Below are 22,935 nucleotides of genomic sequence, written 5' to 3'. Positions count from 1 at the left end.
TTCAAATACAGAGGTGTGCAAACAGTCAGAATACAGCACTGTGGTCAGCAAAGCCTATGTAAGACAACAAGTGTCTTGCACAGGTGTTAGTTTGGTTACCGCTGCTACAATGACAGGTTATGAAGATTTCAGTGAGTTTGAACGTGGTGTTATTGTCGGTGCACGAGTGATGGGACACAGCATCTCCAGGGTAGCGATGAAGTAGTGATTTTCCCATATGACCATTTCACAAGTTTACTGTGAATATCAGGAATCCATTAAGACATCAAATCTCTGACATCGCTGCAGCCAAGAAAAGATCTTGGAAGAACGGGGTCAACGACAACAAGAGAATTGTTCAACATGCCAGAAGGGCAACACTCCCGCTAATTGCTGCAGATTTCAATGTTGGGCCATCAACAAGATTCAGCATGCAAACCATTCAACAAAACAGCATTGATATGGGCTTTCAGAGCCAAAGGCCCACTTGTGTACCATTGATGAGTGCACAACACAAAACTTTGCGCCTTGCCTGGGCCCATCAACACTGCCATAGGACTGTTGATGACTGGAAACATGATGCCTTGTCGGACAAGTCTCATTTCAAATTATATTGAGCGGATGGATGTGTACGTGTATGGAGACAACCTCATGAATCCATGGACCTTGCATGTCAGCAGGGGACTGTTCAGGTTGGTGGAGGCTCTGTAATAGTGTGGAGGATGTGCAGCTGGAGTGATACAAGACACCCGATATGTCTAGATATGACTGACAGATGAGACGTACGTAAGCATCCTGTCTGATCACATGCATCCATTAAAGTGCATTGTGCATTCCGACAGATTTGGGTAACTCCAGCACACCAATGCGACACCCCACACATCCATAATTGCTACAGAGTGGCTCCAGGAACACTCCTTTAGCTGGCCACCAAACTCCCCAGACATGAACATTATTGAGAATATCTTGGATGCCTTGCAACATGCTGTTCAGAAATTTCCACCCCCTTATAGCCCTGCAGGATTCATGGTGTCAATTCCCAATTCCCTCCAGCACTACTTCAGACATTAGAAGAGTCCATGCTGCGTCATGTTGTGGCACTTCTGCAAACTCATAGGGGCCATACATAACATTAGGCTGGTGCACCAGTTTCTTTAGCTGTTCAGTGTATTTATTTTATTTCTATTTTATATGTCATTCAGGAATGATGATGGAAATAGGATCACATTTGAGGAAGTGAAGAAAATGGTCAATAGATTGCAGTGCAATATAGCGGTTGGGGTGGATGAAATTAAGTCGGAACTCATCAAATACAGTGGAATGTCAGGTCTTAAATGGCTACACAGGATAATTAAAATGGCGTGGGAGTCGGGACAGATTCCATCAGACTGGACAAAAGCAGTAATCACACCAATCTTTAAACACGGAAACAGAAGAGATTGTAACTACAGAGGTATCGCTTTAATCAGAGTTGTGGGTAAAATCTTCTTAGGTATTGTTGAAAGGAAAGTGTGAGTATTAGTTGAGGACAAATTAGATGAAAATCAGGGTGGGTTTAGGCCTCTTAGACGTTGTCAGGACCAGATCTTTAGCTTACGACAAATAATGGAGAAGTGTTATGAGTGGAACAGGGAATTGTATCTATGCTTTATCGATCTAGAAAAGGCATATGACCGGGTTCCTAGGAGGAAGTTATTGTATGTTCTACGAGATTATGGAATAGGAGGCAAGCTTTTGCAAGCAATTAAAGGTCTTTACATAGATAGTCAGGCAGCACTTAGAGTTGACGGTAAATTGAGTTCATGGTTCAGAGTAGTTTCAGGGGTAAGACAAGGCTGCAACCTGTCTCCACTGTTGTTCATATTATTTATGGATTATATGTTGAAAACAATAGACTGGCTGGGTGAGATTAAGATATGTGAACACAAAATAAGCAGTCACGCATATGCGGACGACTTAGTTGTGATGGCAGATTCGATTGAAAGTTTGCAAAGTAATATTTCAGAGCTAGATCAGAAATGTAAGGACTATGGTATGAAGATTAGCGTCTCCAAAACGAAAGTAATGTCAGGGGGAAAGAGATATAAATGGATTGAGTGCCAAATAGGAGGAACAAAGTTAGAACAGGTGGACGGTTTCAAGTACTTAGGATGCATATTCTCACAGGATGGCAACATAGTGAGAGAACTGGAAGCAAGGTGTAGCAAAGCTAATGCAGTGAGTGCTCAGCTACGATCTGCTCTCTTCTGCAAGAAGGAAGTCAGTACCAAGACTAAGTTATCTGTGGACCGTTCAATCTTTCGACCAACTTTGTTGTATGGGAGAGAAAGCTGGGTGGATTCAGGTTACCTTATCAATAAGGTTGAGGTTACGGATATGAAAGTAGCTAGGATGATTCCAGGTACTAGTAGATGGGAACAATGGCAGGAGGGTATCCACAATGAGGAAATCAAAGAAAAACTGGGAATGATGTAGCAGTCAGGGCGAACAAGCTTAGATGGTGGGGTCATGTTACACGCATGGGAGAAGCAAGGTTACCCAAGAGACTCGTGGGTTCTGCAGTAGACGGTAGGAGGAGTCGGGGTAGACCAAGGAGAAGGTACCTGGACTCAGTTAAGAATGATTTTGAAGTAATAGGCTTAACATCAGAAGAGGCACCAATGTTAGCACTGAACAGGGGATTATGGAGGAATTTTATAAGGAGGACTATGCTCCGGACTGAACGCTGAAAGGCATAATCAGTCTTAAATGATGATGATGATATAGGTCATGTTCCACAGTACCAAATTGAGGACGAAGACTCCACGGTCATGTAACAAGCCAGTACATGAAATTATAACAGAATAGTAATAACGGATAAAATGAAACATATGTGAACCCTATGCAGATGACAAGCCTTAAGTTAAAATAAACTTAAACAAGAACGTAACAAAGGAATTAGCATAATTTTTTAATTTTTTGGGGAGTTCCTCAAAAGGATACAAGGAGTGAGCTATGAGGAAACTCTTCAGTTTTGACTTAAAGTGTGTGGATTACCACTAAAATTTTTGAATTCTTGTGGCACCTTATTGAAAACGAATGCAACAGAATACTGCATGCTTTCCTGGACATGAGTCAAGGAGGTGCATTCCAAATGAAGACTGGGTTTCCCACCTAGTATTAACTGAATGGAAGCTGATAGCTCCTTTGAATAAGTCTATATTGTTAACAACAAACATCATTCAAGAAAATAGGTATTGGAGAGGCCAGTATCAGAATTCCAAGTCTACTGAATGTGGGTGAACAAAAGGTTCATGAACTGGCACCGCATATTGCTCAAACTGCCTGTTTCTGACTCAAAAATACCCTTTTTGAATCAGAAGTTACCCAAAAAATAGTGCCTTACATCATAATTGAATGGAAATATGCAATGTAGACTACTTTTTGTGGTGAGCTATCACTTATTTTCGATATTGTTCTAATGGTCAGTAAAGCAGTATTTAGTTTTTGAATGAGATCCTGAACATGGGACTTCCATGACAGCTTAGTATCTATCTTAACATCTGTGAATCTGAACTGTTCCGTCTCACTAATCATATGCCCATTCTGTGTAATCAAGCAGTAAGATTTTGTTGAATTGTGTGTTATAAACTGTAAAAACTGAGTCTTACTGTGACTTAGCATCAATTTATTTTCTAGAAGCCATGAACTTCTGTCTTGAACTGCACTATTTGAAACTGTGTCAATATTGCAAAATGGTTCAAATGGCTCTGAGCACTATGGGACTTAACACCTGGGCTTATCAGTCCCCTAGAACTTAGAACTACTTAAACCTAACCAACCTCAGGACATCACACACATCCATGCCCGAGGCAGGATTTGAACCTGCGACCGTAGCGGTTGCACAGTTCCAGACTGAAGAACCTAGAACCACTCAGCCACACCGGCCGGCATCAATATTACACACAACATCCTTCACTGCCAAGCTGGCATCATCAGCAAATAGAAATATTTTAGAATGACCTGTAATACTAGAAGGCCTATCATTTATATAAATAACAAACAATGGCAGCTCAGCACTGAGCCCTAGGACAATCCCCCTCCCCCCCCCCCCCCCCGCCCCCCCAACTGTTCCCTATTAGGACTGCATGTTGTAGCCATTCTCAACAATGCAGAGAATGACCTTCTGCTGTCTATTCTTAAAGTAAGAGGTGAACCAGTTGAGAACTAAACTCCTTATTCCATAATGGTCCAACTTTTGCAGTAATATTTTGTGATCAACACAATCAAAAGCCTTAGTTAAGTCGAAGAAGACACTCAGCATTCACAACCTTTTATTTAATCCATACAGAGCCTCACAGAGGAAAGAGAATGTAGCATTTTCAGTTGTTAATGCCACTTCTGAATCCAAAATACATGTTTGAAAGCAAATTATGTGAACTGAAATGATCAGTTACCCTTGTATATACAAACTTTTTAATAACTTTAGCAAACACTGATGCCACAGAAATAGGTCTAAAATTGTCTACATTACCCTTTTCCCCTATTTCATAAAGTGGCTTCACTACTGAGTAGAACAGAACAAATGAATTCACTGCAACCCAATGGTAACTCCCAGTTGCTAGGGCCTGTTGTCTCTTCCAGTGTGAAAGTGCCGCTGTTGCAGAAGTACTCTGGCTGGCAGACTCCAATAATTACACCCCCCCCCCCCCCCCCCCCCGACACAAAACAGATCCTCAACCGCAGATGAGCTTAGTTATTCTCAGATGCTTGCTGACTTTTCTGTACATGACCTATTGAGGTGTGTACATGATGCCAACCACCACTGTCTCTGTCAGCTGCTGACTTTCTGATGGCGACTGCTGCAACGCCAGATGAAGTGTCCAATTATCTACCAAGGACTTCATCTCCAGTAGTGGCAGGCAACGCCTGAGCTAAGGATCATATGCAGACAACTTAGTCTCTTCATACTGTGGGGACTCTCTCTGGGTGCCTAATTCCTGCTGACTGCCACCTTTCTAGTGGGACACCTGTTCCACACTGAGCTGGTGGCAGCCCAGTCTGTCACTGTGCACCATTTCCTAGAGGCTTGCATTAACACTGATCAGCACCTAGGATGGGCATACATCTTTGTCATTGACATGGGGGGGGGGGGGGTTATGGTTCGTGTACTCTCCTACCCTGCACTGTATTCCAAGATCCAAGGCAAACCAGCAACCTGGACAGGGCTGTCATTACTGGTTGCAGTGCACTGCCTCTGCCAGCTACGGCTATCCTGCTTACTCCAGTGGGTGGTGCTGCTTATGCAGGTGTGTGCCCAGGAGTACCTAATAACAAAGGTTCTGTGAATTCTGTGGCCCACTGCGGCATCCCAGGAGTGATGGCCTTGCTCCAGTGGCTGCCATACCTCTGAGTCTAACATTAGTAAGTCTAATTGAACTACGGATTTCTTAATAGTGGTCCACTGTCTGCTTCTAGTCACCACCACCACTCTCAACCCATGTTCCAGCAAAGGAGGTGGTATTACCTCCTGGTCTTCCACAGCAGTTTCCTCCGACACAGTAGAGGCCACCACATCCCTGGCCTTCAAAGTATTACAAGAATGCAGTTTCTGAGAAAATGAGGATAACTTCACATAAATATTAATAATTTCACTCTAGACCGACCTTAAAACAAATCAAGTTCTAGTTTGCTGGAGATAATTTATGGTATTATTTAGTCATCAGTTACGTTTTTCATTATCTGTATCGTTTTTCAGGTTGCTGCTTGGAAATCTAATGTATCTCAGTGCAACACCCAGTGAGAATAATATACGACACAGCACGTCACTTTATCATTAGAAATACTACTTACCACAGAACACATATGTTATGGACATGTAAAGCACTTTCCGTGTTAGCTCAACTTCTTATTACAGCTTAATTAGATCATCTTCTGGATGTGACGAAATCCATGATTACATTTAAAATTAAGAAAGTACAACAGAATAGAAGGAATTTTATGTGCACACATTTAATAATCATTGACACCATCATTAATCGCATTGAAGGCAATCAGAAGCACAGCTGATCAATATTTCAATAGTTTTGGTTAAATATAGACAGTTCAAATGTCTCACATATGCATACATAGATCCATACTACTTACGAATAGAAGAGGTGCTACGACTGCTTACAAGTGGGAAATTTTTTTACACTAATACACGAGATTGGTCGTCTCCAGCGCCGTTTACTTCCACCGCTACCAGCATGTGGATGAGAGTCTGATGCATTCAGTCTCAACTGTCCTTGTGTCTCTTGCTGCTGCTGCTGCTGCTTTCGTTCCTCTACAAAAAGAACACTTTTATGTATGATAAATAACTGTTTGTTAATGACATATTAAAACACACAAGACTGAGGTACAGTAGACTGCACACAATACATAAAATTAATTTCAAGTATCTACTTTTCAAAAACATGGAAATTCATACATTTTCAATTAGTATATTTTTACAGTATTGGAATACCTTTTCTTTAGTAAACTGTATTATATGTATGTGATAACACTGCATACAGTGAGGGGATTCCAAATTTTAGAACAATTTTATAGCACAAAACATTGTAGCTTGCCAGACCTCAGATATATACATTTACTTGCACCACACACACAAAATTAGCAAGCAACAACATGAAAAATATTATTTGTTTTGATGGGCAATAGTAATGTCTCTGCAAGATAAAATGAACATTCCAATAACATACAGAAGTTAATACAAAATACATTTAATAATAGTTACTAAAACTCACATGCATGTCTGCATCTTTCACCATTCCACTGGTTAATAATTAAAAATAAAGGATATAAGTAGAGCAGATGAGACCTTGATAAATACTGCACCATAACAAGCTCCCACGGGATTTCAAGTGCTCTATTAGCAGTATCTGTGTTCAGAATAATTTTTAAAATTGCGCCATGTGCTTAAATAGCAATGGATGCCTGCACTGACTAATATGAAATCGAATAACAGTATCTGTGATACCAAGCTACTGCTTACCATGGTAACTGTTCTGAGGAGGATACAAACCAAAGTACTGAACTGACCATTTACTATTGTCAGAAAGTATCTGATTCAATACTAAATTATTGTTGAAAGACAACACATTTCCAGAAGGTATTTCACTCTAGATTTTTGGTAAGACTGATGATCACTTCCACAAATAGAGGATGGTAAATTATTCCAGATAAACCATCAGGAGCATACACGGTAATTACAGGTACAGTTGAGGCCAATGCCTCTGGTCATTCATGAACTTAACAATCACTAGCAAATTATATCTGCTAGCTCATAATTTAAGCAGATAATTCTTTTCTTTTCGAGAAAGTTATGCCAAGAGGAAATCTGTTGACTGTTCATATCGATAAAAGTCACCCAGCGATTAGCCTGGCAGCTTTATTTTTAAAATGATGCAGCCAGTAACTACAGGAGTAATAGAACCATAGCTGTACCCAAACCAGCCACACACATTTACAAAAGGAACAAAGAGCAGGAATATGATATCAAAAGCATTTACAGTGTTAGTAAGACACAGTAACACACAGCAGTTTCTACTACTCTGTATAATGATGAAATACTGCTTGTATGCAAAAGATTGCTTCCAAAAACTTTTGTGACTAATACCAGAATGCTATTTACATGGTGGGATTCCTATAATACACAGTTAAAAGAGGATATTTAGTGTTTATATGGATATACCACACATACAATCACAAAGTTGTTGGTTACCTACATTTGAAAAGGAAATGATTTGGCTCATTCTTTTAACAAGGATGTAGACTGTCAAGTTGTATAACTAATGTTACTAGTTCTCAACTGTGTTCCTAATTAGCAGTTTAGTAGTTTTCAGGGAGTACCCTGATAGTGACAGAAACAGGAGGGCTTTTCCAGCTTTGCCGTTAAAACTTGTTAAGTCAATGCACTTTTAAAGTTGTATAACTAGCAACTGTACCTAATGAGCAATGCAGTAAACAACAGTGACAGTTTCTTATGCCAGATGATTCACTATTCATGGCAATGACACAAAGATATTTATATTTACAACAGTTTCTCACAGTAAAAACAGTCAGACTGCTACTGTGTCACTTCTCTTCAGGATCCACATTTGCGCAAAAATAGCCCACTTCCGCACAGGTGAGAAAGTTGAAAAATGTTTTTCTAATTTGCAGCCGGTGTTCTTACACATTTTTAATGGCAACTTTGCCTATTAATACTTTCAATTTCCACATAAAAGCTTGCTATTCACCACAAGTTTACAATATGGCTGACTTGATGAATGTACACCATAGCTTGTCTCAAATTTCTTACTACTGTGCCCGTATTGTATATACAGACAAGACATACTCTTAACATTCTATGGAGATAAGAGTTCACTCAAATGGCTGTAATGATATGTTGAATTGTGCTAGCAATATGATCCATCCTATTTTAGTTGTTTTCATGGTGTTCAAGGTACCCTTCTTGAAAATCCATTTTGACACATCACTGTCAGAGCTTTTTTAATGAGTAGATGTGTAGGATTGAACTGGTGATCAGACTGTAGGAATGGATTTTGAAATTTGCAAGTCATTAAACATCAAGCCTTCCACAAAAGGGTAAACCTTGAATGATTTCAATGGTAGAAATATTTCCAGTACAACAATGAAGCACCAAAGTGGTTGGGAAAAAAGGAATACATGAATGGTTGGGATTACATCAACTGTAGGCCACACTTTGAATATTATTATGGAGTAAGATGACAATCTCATTACCAATATGAGATTTTCACTGTAGACTTGATACTGCAGTCTAAATTCCCTGGGTACTGCTGGTTGGCATTCTGCTTTTCCAAAACAGTGTCTGTTGATGGACTGTAAATATGATGAGCAACAGGCCTGTAAAACCCTTCCACAATCAACCCACTGCTCAGGTCTATCACGGTGTACCTCTAACATTCTTGATGCAAATAAATTCATAATCACTTTTCAGTCAGACTAGATGTGCTTCATCCCATAGATCCATATTGAGCAGATCCTCAGGGATGCAGAATATGTCATAAAAGAATACATGTTTAAAAACTATAAAGATTTTGTGATGGATATGACTTATCTTGATGAAAGGGAGGAGGGAGGGGCATATTCACATTATTGAAAGTATTTTTAATGACATTAAATATCAAACACTCTCTGAACTTTCTGCAAAATTATATTTCTTTACAGAAGATACAAAAATGATGACATGTAGAGTGTTTACAAAGGAAAGTATTAAATTTTTTTGTCACGCAAAAAGAGTTATACTTAACAAAAAATGAAAACTTTTTTGTGTGAAGTTACATTTACCTGCAGGTAAATAATAAAGTACAATTTACAATTGTAATCCAATATTTGCATAAATATAACTTCATTTAACAGAGGATAAAAAGGAAATTGAGTTTGGTCATCTATGTTACTATCCTGACCCATTTGCAGATTTCCCTTTCTGACAGCTTCCACAGACAATATAAATTGATTTTCAATACTTCACCGAATTTAAAAATTTAATATGCTGTCATACTCTATTTATTAGGCGACATAATCTTACATTGAATGTTTTCACAATCAAGCAAGTATTACAGGGAGAAACTGTGTATTTATCTCAAGACAAGGTATATGATGGCGTGCAAATGCTCGGACTTTATTCATCCTGTACCACAATGAACTTTACACATAATTTCAAACCATTTCGAAACTTTTTCTAACTGGCCCTCCACCCCCACACACAAAATGATGAAAGGAAAAATGTTTATCACTTATTGCATTTCCATCGTTCACACAGAGAAATGGCAGCATCAGGTGTAATGTTTTAATTTACCACTTCTTTAGTATTAATTTTAATTCACAACACACTTGACATTCAGTATCTCAATGAATATACCTGCAAAATTGGATCACCGCACAATGCACCCTACAGGAGATATGATGTCATAAACACTGAAATGTGTGAAAAACTAGCTTTTGCTTAAAATGGAGAACCAGTTATACAGTTTACATTGATCCAGTGTTTTACAATGAGAACAATTATTGACTTCTAACAAACTTTCAGAGTAATTGCAAACCTTTCCTAAACTTTTTCTCACTTACATGCTTAATGCAAATATTTAACACATTAACTAATTTGTAGCCAGATGTTGTACATGTTTTATGTGTGGAAGTTCAATTCTGTAAAGAATCAGGGGTTTACTGGTTTCATACAAAGCTGGCACTCAGTGTAATATGTTTATGTTTTTTGATTTCCAGTATTTCCAGTAGGGTCATCTTTCTAGTTTTCTTAAAAGAATGTAAAATCTAATGGATGGTTTTCTGATAAAAGGTGTAGACTGCAAAAATTACAATAGGAATTAAGATGGACGATAATGGAAACAACTTAAATAAATTCTTACTGAAAGAGTTTTAAAGAAAACCTGCATTAAAATCACCAACAACCCGTATTTCCTTTTTTATTTACTTACTGCAAATTAGGACAAGAGAACATCAAAGTGACTTATGAACAGATTAAGATTACCCACAGGTGCTTGGTATACTGTTACTATTATGAAGGATTTATTCTGAATTTCTACTTCTGTTGCACACACTTCCATTTGCTGCTCCAACCAAAATTTATAAATGTCTATGTTCTTAAATACATAACAGTTCCTTATGTATGTGGCAACTACTCCTTTCTCCATTTCCACTCTACAAAAGTGAGATGCTGACCAAAATCCTACAACACCTAACATAGCTATACCAGTGATCACATGATGTGCAGAGGGGCAGGTTATGTCAACTGTGTACAAATGGGTAAACATGTGATTCCATGATTGATCTATGGATTTAAACAAACACGCATAACTGACAATCAGAACTCACAAAAGGGTCAATGTGGAACAGTAATACAAATTGCTTTTCAAATAGTCAATCTTTACCATCGGTTTTTGGTGAATGGTCCACTCTTTATCATATAAACAACGATAATTCATTTAACTGGACACACAACACACATATCTTCAGTGTGTACATATTAACTTGTGTGCACATCACACATGCAAATGAAACACGAAACAACTAAAGACTTAATAATAGTAAAAGTAGAAAAATGTGGCTGGGGGATCACTGTATAAGTCTGGACTACACACAAAATTCTTTAATTTTTACCACAATTATCTCATTGTCAGATAAAATAGAGGGCAGATTCCCACTTAAAATTATAGTTGCCACTTAATCACAATGTTTTTCTGAATAGGCAGGAAAGCGTATTCATTTTAATCATGCTTTTTTGGACAACCCAATTCCCTCATGACAGACTGTACCTAGCAACCAATCTACACGCCACTGAGATCTAATTACTGTTTATTTTAATTGGCATTAACTCAAACCCCCACTAATAACGTATATTATCAAACCTACAAGTCCTATGTACTTACCTTGTAGTCATTTATTGCCCAGGGTGCAAATCCATGGCTTCACATGTATATTTGAGGCAATATTTCAGCTTTATAAATGTAAGACAACAACTTCAAATAGTCTTGGTTTATTACTGTCCTGTATGTAAACTACCTGAGATCAATGCATTGAATGACTGAAGTATCCTGGCTGTTGACTCGGTAAGTAAGTGTCGCCATCTTAACCATATGCAAAAACAATGCGAGACCATCTTGGAAACATACGCACATCTATCGTTTGCTAAAGCATCTGCCAAGACTTTCAAGACTTACTACAACTGTCCATGCAAGTGCCATGCCACTGGGGGGTGGGGGTGGGGGGGTGGGACCGCCCCTCCCTTTCAGTTGAGGGTTCTTCTTTCAGTCTAGTAATTAGAGACATCATTCCCATGTCATTAGACAAGCCCTACGTCAGAATTATAATGTGTCTTGTGACAAATCAAGTACTGTGTAAATTTAAGATGTGTTGATGAGTCATAATACACATAGCTCAGTTCATGCAAATGACTGTGGATATATCTCACAAATTGTCAGTTCTGGTTGCATGCATATTGTGTTTATAAAGGTTTGATTGAAACAAGTTGAAAAGGGGGTGGAAAGCATGAAAACCATATACAAAAACATAAATCACTAGAAAAATGCCAAAATAAAAATCTAAGTGTTACCATAATGTAATCAAACAATTACGTCTGATGAGAGGATTACAAAACTGTAATTGGGTTTCATCACAACAAAGTATTATGAAAGTTACTGATATGTCCTTATTGACATTTTAATTAATTAACAGTAATTAATCTTTTAAGTGAAACTAGTTATCAGAAGCGAGGTATTTTGACTACCTGACTGAAATACATCAATTGTTTTGAAAGGATTCTTTAGAAAAGTGTGAAAATTAAGATGAGCAGTGTTCTCAGTCAGGCTTTGCAGGATTAATCGATGGAAGCGATCCACCACAAAACATATGCTCTTGTGAATAAGAGGTGGTTATGACTTCCAAAAGATGTTAGTAAAGCTGGGGATTATTTCTAAATGTGAAACCAAATATGAAAACTTTATCCACATGAAAAAAGTTGATAGAGCAAATATAAGTAAAAGTATTAATATGAAAAGTGGCAGATATTTAAAGGAATTTTGTGAAGTGGCCAAAAGTGTGTCATGTTACATTAGAATCAGCTTTCATTACATAGAATTTTGATTACGATGAACAAAGTGGTATTCAACTGAAGCTATCAAATTTGGAATGGATTGATTGGTTGCGGTCAATTTTATTTGTGAAAGGCATGGCAAGTTGAATAGAATTATATCACACCATGCAAACTGGGATCATAAAACTGAAGAAAACAGTCTCCATCTGCTTTCTATGACTTATGTGCAAAACATTTCAAAATATTAAGTGCTTTGATGGAAACAGTTCAAGTCCCTGGCTGTGATTTCAATTCCTGATCAAATGGTAAACACAGAGACCTCACAGAATCTCCAATTTGAAATTTTGTCTCTTAATTGCAGTTCAGGATCAATAAAAACAAGATGGTAACAGTTAAAAAACAGGCAAAGATTTTCTGTTGAATACTTAAAATCAGTTTTTAGTGGCCATTTTTATAGCCTCCTAGTAATCATCTGCAAGACACAGTTGAACTAAAAATCCACAACCAAAGACCACTGTACAGAGCCCTTAACTGTGAATGTAATACAATCAACAGTTACTAAAAATATGGTTGCACTTAAAAATGCTGCCTCAAGGGATACCATTCAGAGACACTAGTTGCTCTTATTAAAAGATCTGATAGGATATTGCTGACTTCGATATCTAAAGCAGCTTGAGTAGAGGAAGGAGGACATGCTGAGAATCCCCATGAGAGGAGCTGCTTGAGGACAATATGCCTCTGAATAGTATCATAGCACTGCACGAGGAAAAAGATACATGCTAGGTGTTACTCGTATGCAAATGCAGGCTCTACTACTGCCTTCAGCCAGTATAGATCATCAACAGTGGAGTAGTACCTCCTGAACACGCACCCAAAATGAGCAAAGAACTGCTTTGATTCCAGCATCCAGACAAGGTAGTTGTTTACTATCTGTTCTGAGGTCTGCCCCACAGAGCTGGCGAGCGTAACACTATGATAACTCTTCGGGCACATATGGTCCTTCCCACTCTTAGGAAATTGGCGACTTCAACTTCCACAAAGAAAGAGAACAGATGTAAACTTTAAAATTGGCTTGTCAACTACCATTTGGTAGTGACGCAATGTGGGCTCCAGGCAGGTGGTGGTAGCAATTTGAATGAATCACTGTCCAATCTGTGCAATATCTCTCTTGCTGGTCATAAGGATCTCATTCTTCAATACAGTATTAATTAGACACCTATCCCTGAAATCTTCCTGAATTCCCACACATATGTTTGTTTAGTGGAAATGTTAATGGAGTTCAAGATCTATTGGCACTTCTCCAATGGCTCTGCTTAATGACAGATTTATGACCTTGCCACACTAGAAAGGCTATGACGTTCTCACCAGAAGGTCAGCTCAACAATCTTCACAGGGCTAGTTGCCCATCCCCGATCTATTTATTCCACTGAGAGACAAGTGGTCTTCGCAACTGTTCAGAAGACTGGCATAAATGCAACGGTGATGCAGTGGATTATGACAGTAATGTGATCTGATCTGCACATTCAAAGATACTGTCCGTGTTCAAACACGATCCACTGCTGTTAAGCATCCAGTTAGCCTAATGGAGCAACCATCCTTTATTTTAGGCATCTAAGTCTGGTATATGAATCCAAATCAAGATGTAGTGCAACAACTGGAGTTTAAGAATGACAGAAAACGATCCCATAGCAGCTCCTATGAGGATACTTGCCCTGTGTTCAAAAGCCATAGATTATATTTCTGAGAGGCTCTCAACAGCTCAATCTTAGGGTCAGGTGGTAGTGGAGCCACATAGCACCCCATGTGTGTAAAAAAGCCCATGTGGAGGAATGGGCTGGAATTTGTGAGATACAGTTGTGGAGTGACTCACTGTATAGACCATTTGGTGAGGGTTACATATTGGCAGTTTACACAGAAGACACACAGGCACACATTTCTACAGAAAGCGTTTCATTTTTAAGGCGCTTCAAAGACAAAGGTACATGCCATATGCTGCAAAGCTTCTCGAAAATAAAAATGTGGGACTTTTCAAAAGATCATGCAGTACCGATGGTGTCTTCCTCAACTGCACACAGTGTACTGCTCAAATCTCTGCAGGAGACAATACATTTAGACCTCCCACCAGTGAGCCTCCCCAAGCCCTGACCCCTCCAGAATTCACCATCTCCGAGTGGTGCAATGGATGTGACCAGAGAATCTCATCTTCACATCACTCATTGCATTCAACCATTCCTATGGCAAACCTTTTTTCGACGCCACACACCGAGCTCTGCCCCAGATCACTGAAGACTAAGTGAGAATACGTTGTATACCATAATGCTACTACTCTTAACAGCCAGCCAGTGTACCAGTTTGTATAAGGGACAATTCCAAAAGAGAGCTATCACAGCACCACAGAAGGGTTCATACCATTCACAAAGTTATGTATTTCATATGTTCCAACTTGTAAAAATTGTAAATAAATGTGTTAATATTTTATTCACTTTATAAATATCCAGTGTGTTATGCTACCTCCTGAACTGTGCACACAACAGACATTCCTAGTGATGAGACAGGTTTGCTGCGCGATTCCATGACAGCAGTCAGCACAGTGAAAAATAACTACATTTTCTTTCCTAGAATTATTATATACTGAAGTGCTTCTAAATAGTACATAAAATGGCAACTTCTGGAGAGAAGCCATTCACTGTCCTTATTCAGCTGAGAGTCAACAGATACAAAGACAAATACAACCATTACCAGACTAGTGGAAGCACATGAAGCTCAACAACAAACTACTACTGAAGCACAGAAGACAGGTGGCCTGGTGCAGCTAGAACAACAATTTTTCAGCCTACAAAATGTCAAGTGAGACAAGACATTCTGTCTTTTTCTCATAAGTATCTCCTTTTTGTGTAGAAGGCTGTTACATCAGTTACAGTCCCAAACGCTATCCTTTGAAGACGTTAGGAAGTTGGACGAAATTTCAGATTCATGCAGTTGCTGCTCGTTTCAAATTTTTTCATATGCACTGCCATAGTAATCAAACCTACAAGCAATGGATGGCTGAAATAACTGTGCCTGACTAGGAACTGTAAATTTAACTTTGCTTGTGAAACTTCTTTTCAAGACAAAATGCTTCACAATGCCATTATTCAGAACCTTGCTGACAACAGATTATAGGCTAAGATTATGCCGACCATGGATTGCACTCAATGGCCGCAGCTCCACATGGCTCACGTTGTCAGACACTGCGGGCAGCAGAATAAACTGGGTGTGTGCTTCCCAGCCAGTTTCACTGCTAGTTCAAGCACTCCAATGTGTTGCGTGAACTGTTATCTAACACATAACCGCAAACACTGATTCTTCGGCCACACACAATGCCAGCACTGCCATTAATCAGGACATGCTTACGAAGTGTGCCAGCAAAGGAAACACAAGGTAAAATCCGTTTCACACACAGTTAGAATTGATAAAATGAAAATAAATATGCTTTCTCATTCTGAATCTATCTGTTCCTCCTGGCCATCTGTGCAAAAACCATGGACAAAAGTGTAAGAATCGTAAAGTGAGATGCACAGTGCAAAACTTGGCTCATTCCAATCAGTTCTCCACTAATAACAAACAGCTAAATGCTCCATCAATCACAAACTGGGCAAAGACTGTCCTTTAATAGTCAGAACTGACAGTAACAATCAGAAGACAAATGGCAAACTGTTCATCTCTTTACAGATTTGCAATCAATCCATATCATTTAAACTAGATACTGGTGCTTCAGTCACACTGATTAATCAAAATAATACAAGCAATTGAAGCACCCCATCACATCTACACCTCAAGAGCTAGACTGGCGAAAGTACCTCTGTTCTTGGGACACGCACTTTGCAAGAAAAATATAGAAGTAAGACTACATTAGCGCCATTCACAGTAGCTGAATGCATGACAGCATTTATCAATTGTGTAAAAAATATGAACATTTGTTCAATGGCACATTGGAACACGCAAAGGATTTCCAAGCACACATTACATTCAACGGCAATGCACAACCATAGTTTTACTGTACATGTCCAATGCCTCACACCATTCACGAAGTTGATTCTGAACTCAACAGACTGGAATAAATCAGAGTTTTTGAAGCCTATTTCTGCATGTCATTGGGCATCTCCTTTTCTGATCACAAGAAAACCAAGTGGGAAAACTAGCATAAAGTCTGACTTTAAAGCTACAGTTAGGGCTCAAACAGTTGTTGTTTATTTCCCACATCCATCTATCGAGGAGCTTATGGATTGCTTAGTAAGTGGACAATTCTTTTCCAAAATTTATTTAGCTGACGCTAACTTTCAACTTCCCCTGGATGATGAAGGTGAAAAAAAAAAAAAAAAAAAAAAATAAATAAATAAAAGGGGGTTGTCAATATGCTCATTGCAATATCAATACCAGAACTTTCACTTCAGAAACGCATCTGTTCCTGTGTTGTTACAACGCTTTCTCAAAGTAGTAACATCGAAAGTTCAATACTGCTCAAATTATATGGATGACATCATTATGTCTGTACAAACGCTAGAATAGAATCTTAAAAACTTAGAATCTCTTTTTCAAGTTTTTACTGACAAGACTCGTGTAATTTACAAAAATGGAATATTTGAGACATCTCACTGGTGCCCATGATGCTTGTCTCCATCAACAAAGCATTTAGAGGCCATCTGAAGATTACCTTTTACTAACAATGTATGAGGACTACTAGATGTTCTTGGAAAACTAACTACATTCAGTTCATTCCAAATGCAGAGCAAATTGCTACTCTTTTGCATCACCTTGAATCCACATATGTTCCTTTTCAATGGATTGGAGAACGCAAATATTCATTTCAAAAGTTGAAAAATGCATTGCTTAATCCCCATATCTTATTCATTTTGAACTGCAATAACTGATAGTGCTCGCAGTTGATGCATCACCACATGGAATAGGGGCAGTTGGAAACATTGAACACGCCATAGCATTTACATCAGACACTGAACAAGGCCCAAGTCAACTACAGTCAGCTGGAAACGGAAGCCTTAGCCACCTCCTATGGCATGATGAAATTTCATCAACATCTGCATGGTAAAAAAAACTTTTTTCTCACAACTGGTCGTAAGCCAGCACTTTTTCATCCAGCATAAGATGTGCCTGATCTTAGGGCAAAGAAACTGCAATGTTGTCACCACTTCTTTCCAATTACCAGTAACAATTTCTTTGTAATTCAATGGCACAGCATGCTTACCTATAGGAACTTATACATATTGTAAATACATATGTTAATATTTTATCCATTTCATAGATGTCTCATGTCTTAAGATACCTTGTGAACTACAGACACAAGAGATCACATGTCATATTTCAATACACGGGTACATTCTTGTGATATGCCACACATTCTGTCACAGTTCATCGATTTACTAACAAGGGAACCTCCCCATCGCACCCCCCTCAGATTTAGTTATAAGTTGGCACAGTGGATAGGCCTTGAAAAACTGAACACAGATCAACTGCGAAAACAGGAAGAAGTTGTGTGGAACTGTGAAAAAATAAGCAAAATATACAAACTGAGTAGTTCAAGGTAAGATAGGCAACATTAAGGACGAAGGGAACGCACTAGCGCCGTGGTCTCGTGGTAACGTGAGCAGCTGCGGAATGGAAGGTCCTTGGTTCAAATCTTCCATCCAGTGAAAAGTTTAATTTTTTTATTTTCAGTTTATGTGACAAACTCTTATGTTTTCATCACCTTTTTGGGAGTGATTACCACATCCACAAGAAAACTTAAATCGGGCAAGGTAGAAGAATCTTTTTACCCATTCGCCAAGTGTACAAGTTAGGTGGGTCGACAACATATTCCTGTCATCTGACGCACATGCCGTCACCAGTGTCGTATAGAATATATCAGATGTGTTTTCCTGTGGAGGAATGGGTTGACCTATGACCTTGCGATCAAATGTTTTCTGTTCCCATTGGAGAGGCACGTCGTTTCGTCTACTAATCGCACGGTTTTGCGATGCGGTCGCAAAACACAGACACTAAACTTATTGCAGTGAACAGAGATGTCAATGAACGAACGGACAGATGATAACTATGCAAAAATAAAGAAAGTAAAATTTTCAGTCGAGGGAAGACTTGAACCAAGGACTTCTTGTTCTGCAGCTGCTCACGCTACCACGAGACCACGGCACTCCTGAGCTCACATTGTCCATTATGTTGCTTATGTGGCCCATGGACTACTCAGTTTGTATATTTTGCTTATTTTTTCACAGTTCCACCCAACTTCTTCCTGTTTTCTCAATTGATCTGTGTTCAGTTTATCAAGGCCTATCCACAGTGCCAGCTTATAACTGAATCTGAGGGGGGTGCGATGGGGAGGTTCCCTTGTAAGTGCTGCTCACTGAGAGCGATCCACCAAAGACTTTTTAGTGGGTTGGGTGTTATTGTTCCCAGACCAGAGAACTATAATAGAGTGTTTTTCTGTGGAGAAAAGGATACTATTACATTTAATGAATGGCTGAGGATATAAAGGTTGAGCCAAATGGAATTTTGTTTATCTGTACAAGCCATTGTACAACTGGATGCAGCAGGTAAACCAGGGATTGCCTGTTAATGACCATTTTGTCTGAACATCCATACATCCACTTGTTGTGTAGCACACTCAGAGATTGAGCTGCTTTTTAGAGACTGGGACAATGAGGCTAAAATCTCCTGACCTCTTAACACGCATATTTGCCCTGTAGCATGGTGGTTGCTGAAATGTACACAAAGCTTACAGTTACAGAAGACTGGTAGTTTTCACCACAGGATCCTTGGGTTAATCAAACCTGAACTCTGCCACCTGAAACTGCACTACAAATGAAACATCTGTAGCTTGCAGAATGCTATGCATACGTCAAGCATTACCTCCCATGAGTGACACGACGAACTGCGTTTACGTGTGAAAGAGAGGGTTTGGTTGCGAGCGGCGTTTGAATGGTGCGCACATCGTGACGTAGAAGCTGGCTGCGGTGCGGGCTGGGCTTGTGTGTGTGTATCAGCTGCTGGGCTGGAGCCGGATCCGTGCGTTAACTTGTGTTGGTCCCATACCCGCGCTGACTGCTGTCCGTCGGCTGGGCCACGCGTTTCTGTCAAAGTATGAAATAGACAGACGTGACGTCAGCTCAGCCGTTGAATGCACAATGGCAGCTAACTATTGTTCACGTTTGTGCTCAAACAAAGAAAACGGTTAACTATACAACGAAGGACGAAACGTCATATGAAAGATGGGAGCACCACGATTCTGCCAGTGTGCAGATATTATTTGTAATCATCTTGTATAAAAAGATACAGTATCGAGAAGTTTTCCTGCAACAGCCAATCAGCAAAGTATAATAATTTTTTCACTAATTACTGCACAATGAAGATCGGGCAACCAAATTGTAGGTCTTGGCGATGTGCTCCGAGTGGTACTATCGTATTATTTATAGCATAATTAATCCAGGAGTGAGACGCATTTTAATTGCAATTTGATTAAATATTGATATAAAATCTACCGCAACAAGTATACATATGGCAAGGCAGTATGCATTGACGGAAGTTGGAACACACGATTTACAGCCATTATTCTGAAAATTATAATTTTTATACTGTATGCTTCTTTTCTTTTGTTTATAATTTTCGTCCATAGATAATGAGCTATTAGTAAACTCCGAGGGGGGGGGGGGGGGGGGGGGTAGGGCAACGAAAAGAGCAGTAAAAATCCGTTAAGGAAGTGGTGCCATATTAATAATTGTAATACTATTTAATGGCACAAAGAGAAAGAACTGCTTCTGAGCATTGCAATGAAGTTTGCAATTATTCAACTTTGATTATTGGGTGAACTTTTGCACGTACAATTTAAGATATTCATTTTAGGCTACAATTTCAGCAGGCAGCTCATGGCATAGTCAAATTATTCATAACTGCTCTGTATCAGAAGACATAAGCGAGGTTGGTGAGATCATGAACGTCATTAAGTGATGCATATGGGAATTTCGCACAGGGGGTGGACCAAGGCTATAAGAGGGCAATGGCCATCATGATGGGGTCAGAGTTTGATGCAACCTGGTTAGGGTAGGAGCTGGGCTGGTCTGGGAGTGTACTGTGCGAGCTAGTTGAAGCAACATCTATGTAAGACTCAGTTGCGATTCCAGCTGCGCACACTTTAGGAAGATAAGGGTTTTACTGGTAATGCAGTAGCTGGACTTAGAAAACTCAGGGCCTAGTCAGGTGTCTGATTATTCACTGGTAGGTGAGCGCCTGGACTTGTGATCCTTGTGTGATGTGAGTTTCAGACTCTGTTTCTGAATGTTGAAGTTGAACTTTGTCTCAGTTTTACCAATGACGGACTCTGATGATTTTTACTACAAATCATGACTTACAATTTAGCATTGTTTGTCAGTCTGACTAATTAGGTGTGAGTTAGTCTGCGGTTTATTTTTCTTTAATGATTAGCATTGAACTTAGTTATGTTTTCCAACATTTTTCAATTTATTAAATATAAATAACTAGCTTATCTTGCGCTATATTGGAGCATCGAGTCGTTTTTGACCATTTACTGAAATAGTTGGTTTATCAGTCTTTGAGTTTACGAGAACATTTTACAGACAAGAAACTGTTATTAGTGAAATTTGAAGTATTGTAGTTGCGGGTCACCATTTCACATCCTTTGCAAATGGAAAAGGCCTCGTGATTAATTTTCTTACTGGTTAATAGCATCAGGAGCATTTTATTTAATTATTTCAATTACTAATGCACTGAGAAAAGAGAAGATAAATTTATCATTCCCAGTGAAGACAATGAGTCATCATATTTAATTTACAGCACAACATTTTCCCCCCATACCACTGCACTTATAAAAAAATGCACTGTTTGTGTAAATTTTATAAGGGAAGCATAATGAATTATTGCAATTTAGTCTACATATTACTTACCATGGCACAAAGAAATTTAGATACATACAGCAATAAAAAAAGTGTTTGACATCTTGTAGGCAGAAAGAAAGCTAGCACATTCCTGCAAACTTATGGGTAGTACTTTCATCTTGGAAAAACACTCTTCAAATTGAAGCAGACTTGTCAAAAAAAGGCAATCTGCTGTCACAGTGCTAACTGCACTCATGGGGCTATTGTGACAAGGTGTGATGGCTGACCACTGAGGATATGCTGCACGTGACTCCTCTATTTTACATAAACACAAAAGTGCTCTGAGGGTGGTCTACTGTCAGTAGATGTGCCATCATTCCTCTTCTAATCACACAATTTTCATGCTTTGTTCAAAGTATAATTTTTTTAAACAATAAGGTGTGTAAATTTATAGAAGCAGGCAACAATAGCTGACATTTCTAGCTCTATTATCATTATTGGTATCAGTACCTAAATGTATTGCCAAGTATGGCACAAAGCTCTTCCAATAAACTCATCAAAAGGAAAACTTATGTGAAAAAACTAAAATTGCTAGCAGACAGAATGACTGGCCAGTCTCAGGACACAAAATTCTAAAATATGTTTTCCCTCAGGATCATAACAGGTGGACCCTCTCAGCTTGGGATGTGAGTGCCTTGTCACTCCTTTCTAACCTTGCAGAACATAACCCTCTTTCCTTCTGGAGGAAGGGGTTAACAGTTATGAAAGCTATATAGCTTTTTTTTGTTTAATGCACACATGTCAGCAGTATGTAGAATCTCTCCATCAAGAGGTAGTCAAGGTTCAAATGGCTCTGAGCACTATGGGACTTAACATCTGAGGTCAGTCCCCTAGAACTTAGAACTACTTAAACCTAACTAACCTAAGGACATTGTACACATCCATGCCCGAGGCAGGATTCGAACCTGCGACCGTAGCGGTCACGCGGTTCCAGACTGAAGCGCCTAGAACCGCACGGCCACACCAGCCGGCGGTAGTCAAGGATCTCACAATAATGTGACACACAAATACTCACTGTAGCAGGGAGAAAACTGTGTGGCATCTACCTCATTGCTCAGCTTCACCAAACTACTGTAAGTACTGTTCCAACACTGCCCCACAGGGCACAGAGCGCGCGCGCACGTGCACGTGTGTGTGCGCGCGCGCGCGCGCGCGCGCCCACACACCACACACACACACACACACACACACACACACACACACACACACACACACACCACACACACACACACACGGGCCTGCACGCCGACACACACACACACACACACACACACACACACACACACACACACACACACACACACACACTCTTCACAAGTGTGTGGAGTGAACGAAAAAGATTATATGCATTACAGGTAAATTCATATATTTCATTTAAACGAATGTTAGATTGTTTAAATTGTTGTTACGGTGTCAATGAATCAT

At 39.3% G+C, this 22,935-nt stretch overlaps 1 protein-coding gene across 4 annotated transcripts in view; it reads right to left on the bottom strand.

Moving 5' to 3' along the window:
* LOC124554847 (serine/threonine-protein kinase stk11-like) overlaps nucleotides 1–22,935 on the bottom strand; it is a 108,328-nt gene that overhangs the window by 17,408 nt on the left and 67,985 nt on the right. For 2 of the 4 annotated variants that reach the window (XM_047128508.1, XM_047128510.1), the window contains 2 exons: nucleotides 19,472–19,692; nucleotides 6,112–6,283 (listed from right to left, as the gene is read on the bottom strand). In XM_047128508.1, coding sequence (XP_046984464.1) covers nucleotides 6,236–6,283; nucleotides 19,472–19,692 — 269 coding nt within the window. In that variant the 3' untranslated portion in view covers nucleotides 6,112–6,235. Of the gene's footprint in view, nucleotides 1–6,105; nucleotides 6,284–19,471; nucleotides 19,693–22,935 lie in introns of those variants that run through there. The other 2 variants (XM_047128509.1, XR_006968472.1) reach the window with 2 other exon arrangements.

This window comes from Schistocerca americana, chromosome X (genome assembly GCF_021461395.2).
Source record: "Schistocerca americana isolate TAMUIC-IGC-003095 chromosome X, iqSchAmer2.1, whole genome shotgun sequence".
Taxonomy (NCBI): Eukaryota; Metazoa; Arthropoda; class Insecta; order Orthoptera; family Acrididae; genus Schistocerca; species Schistocerca americana.
This window is presented reverse-complemented; position numbering and strand designations above follow the sequence as displayed.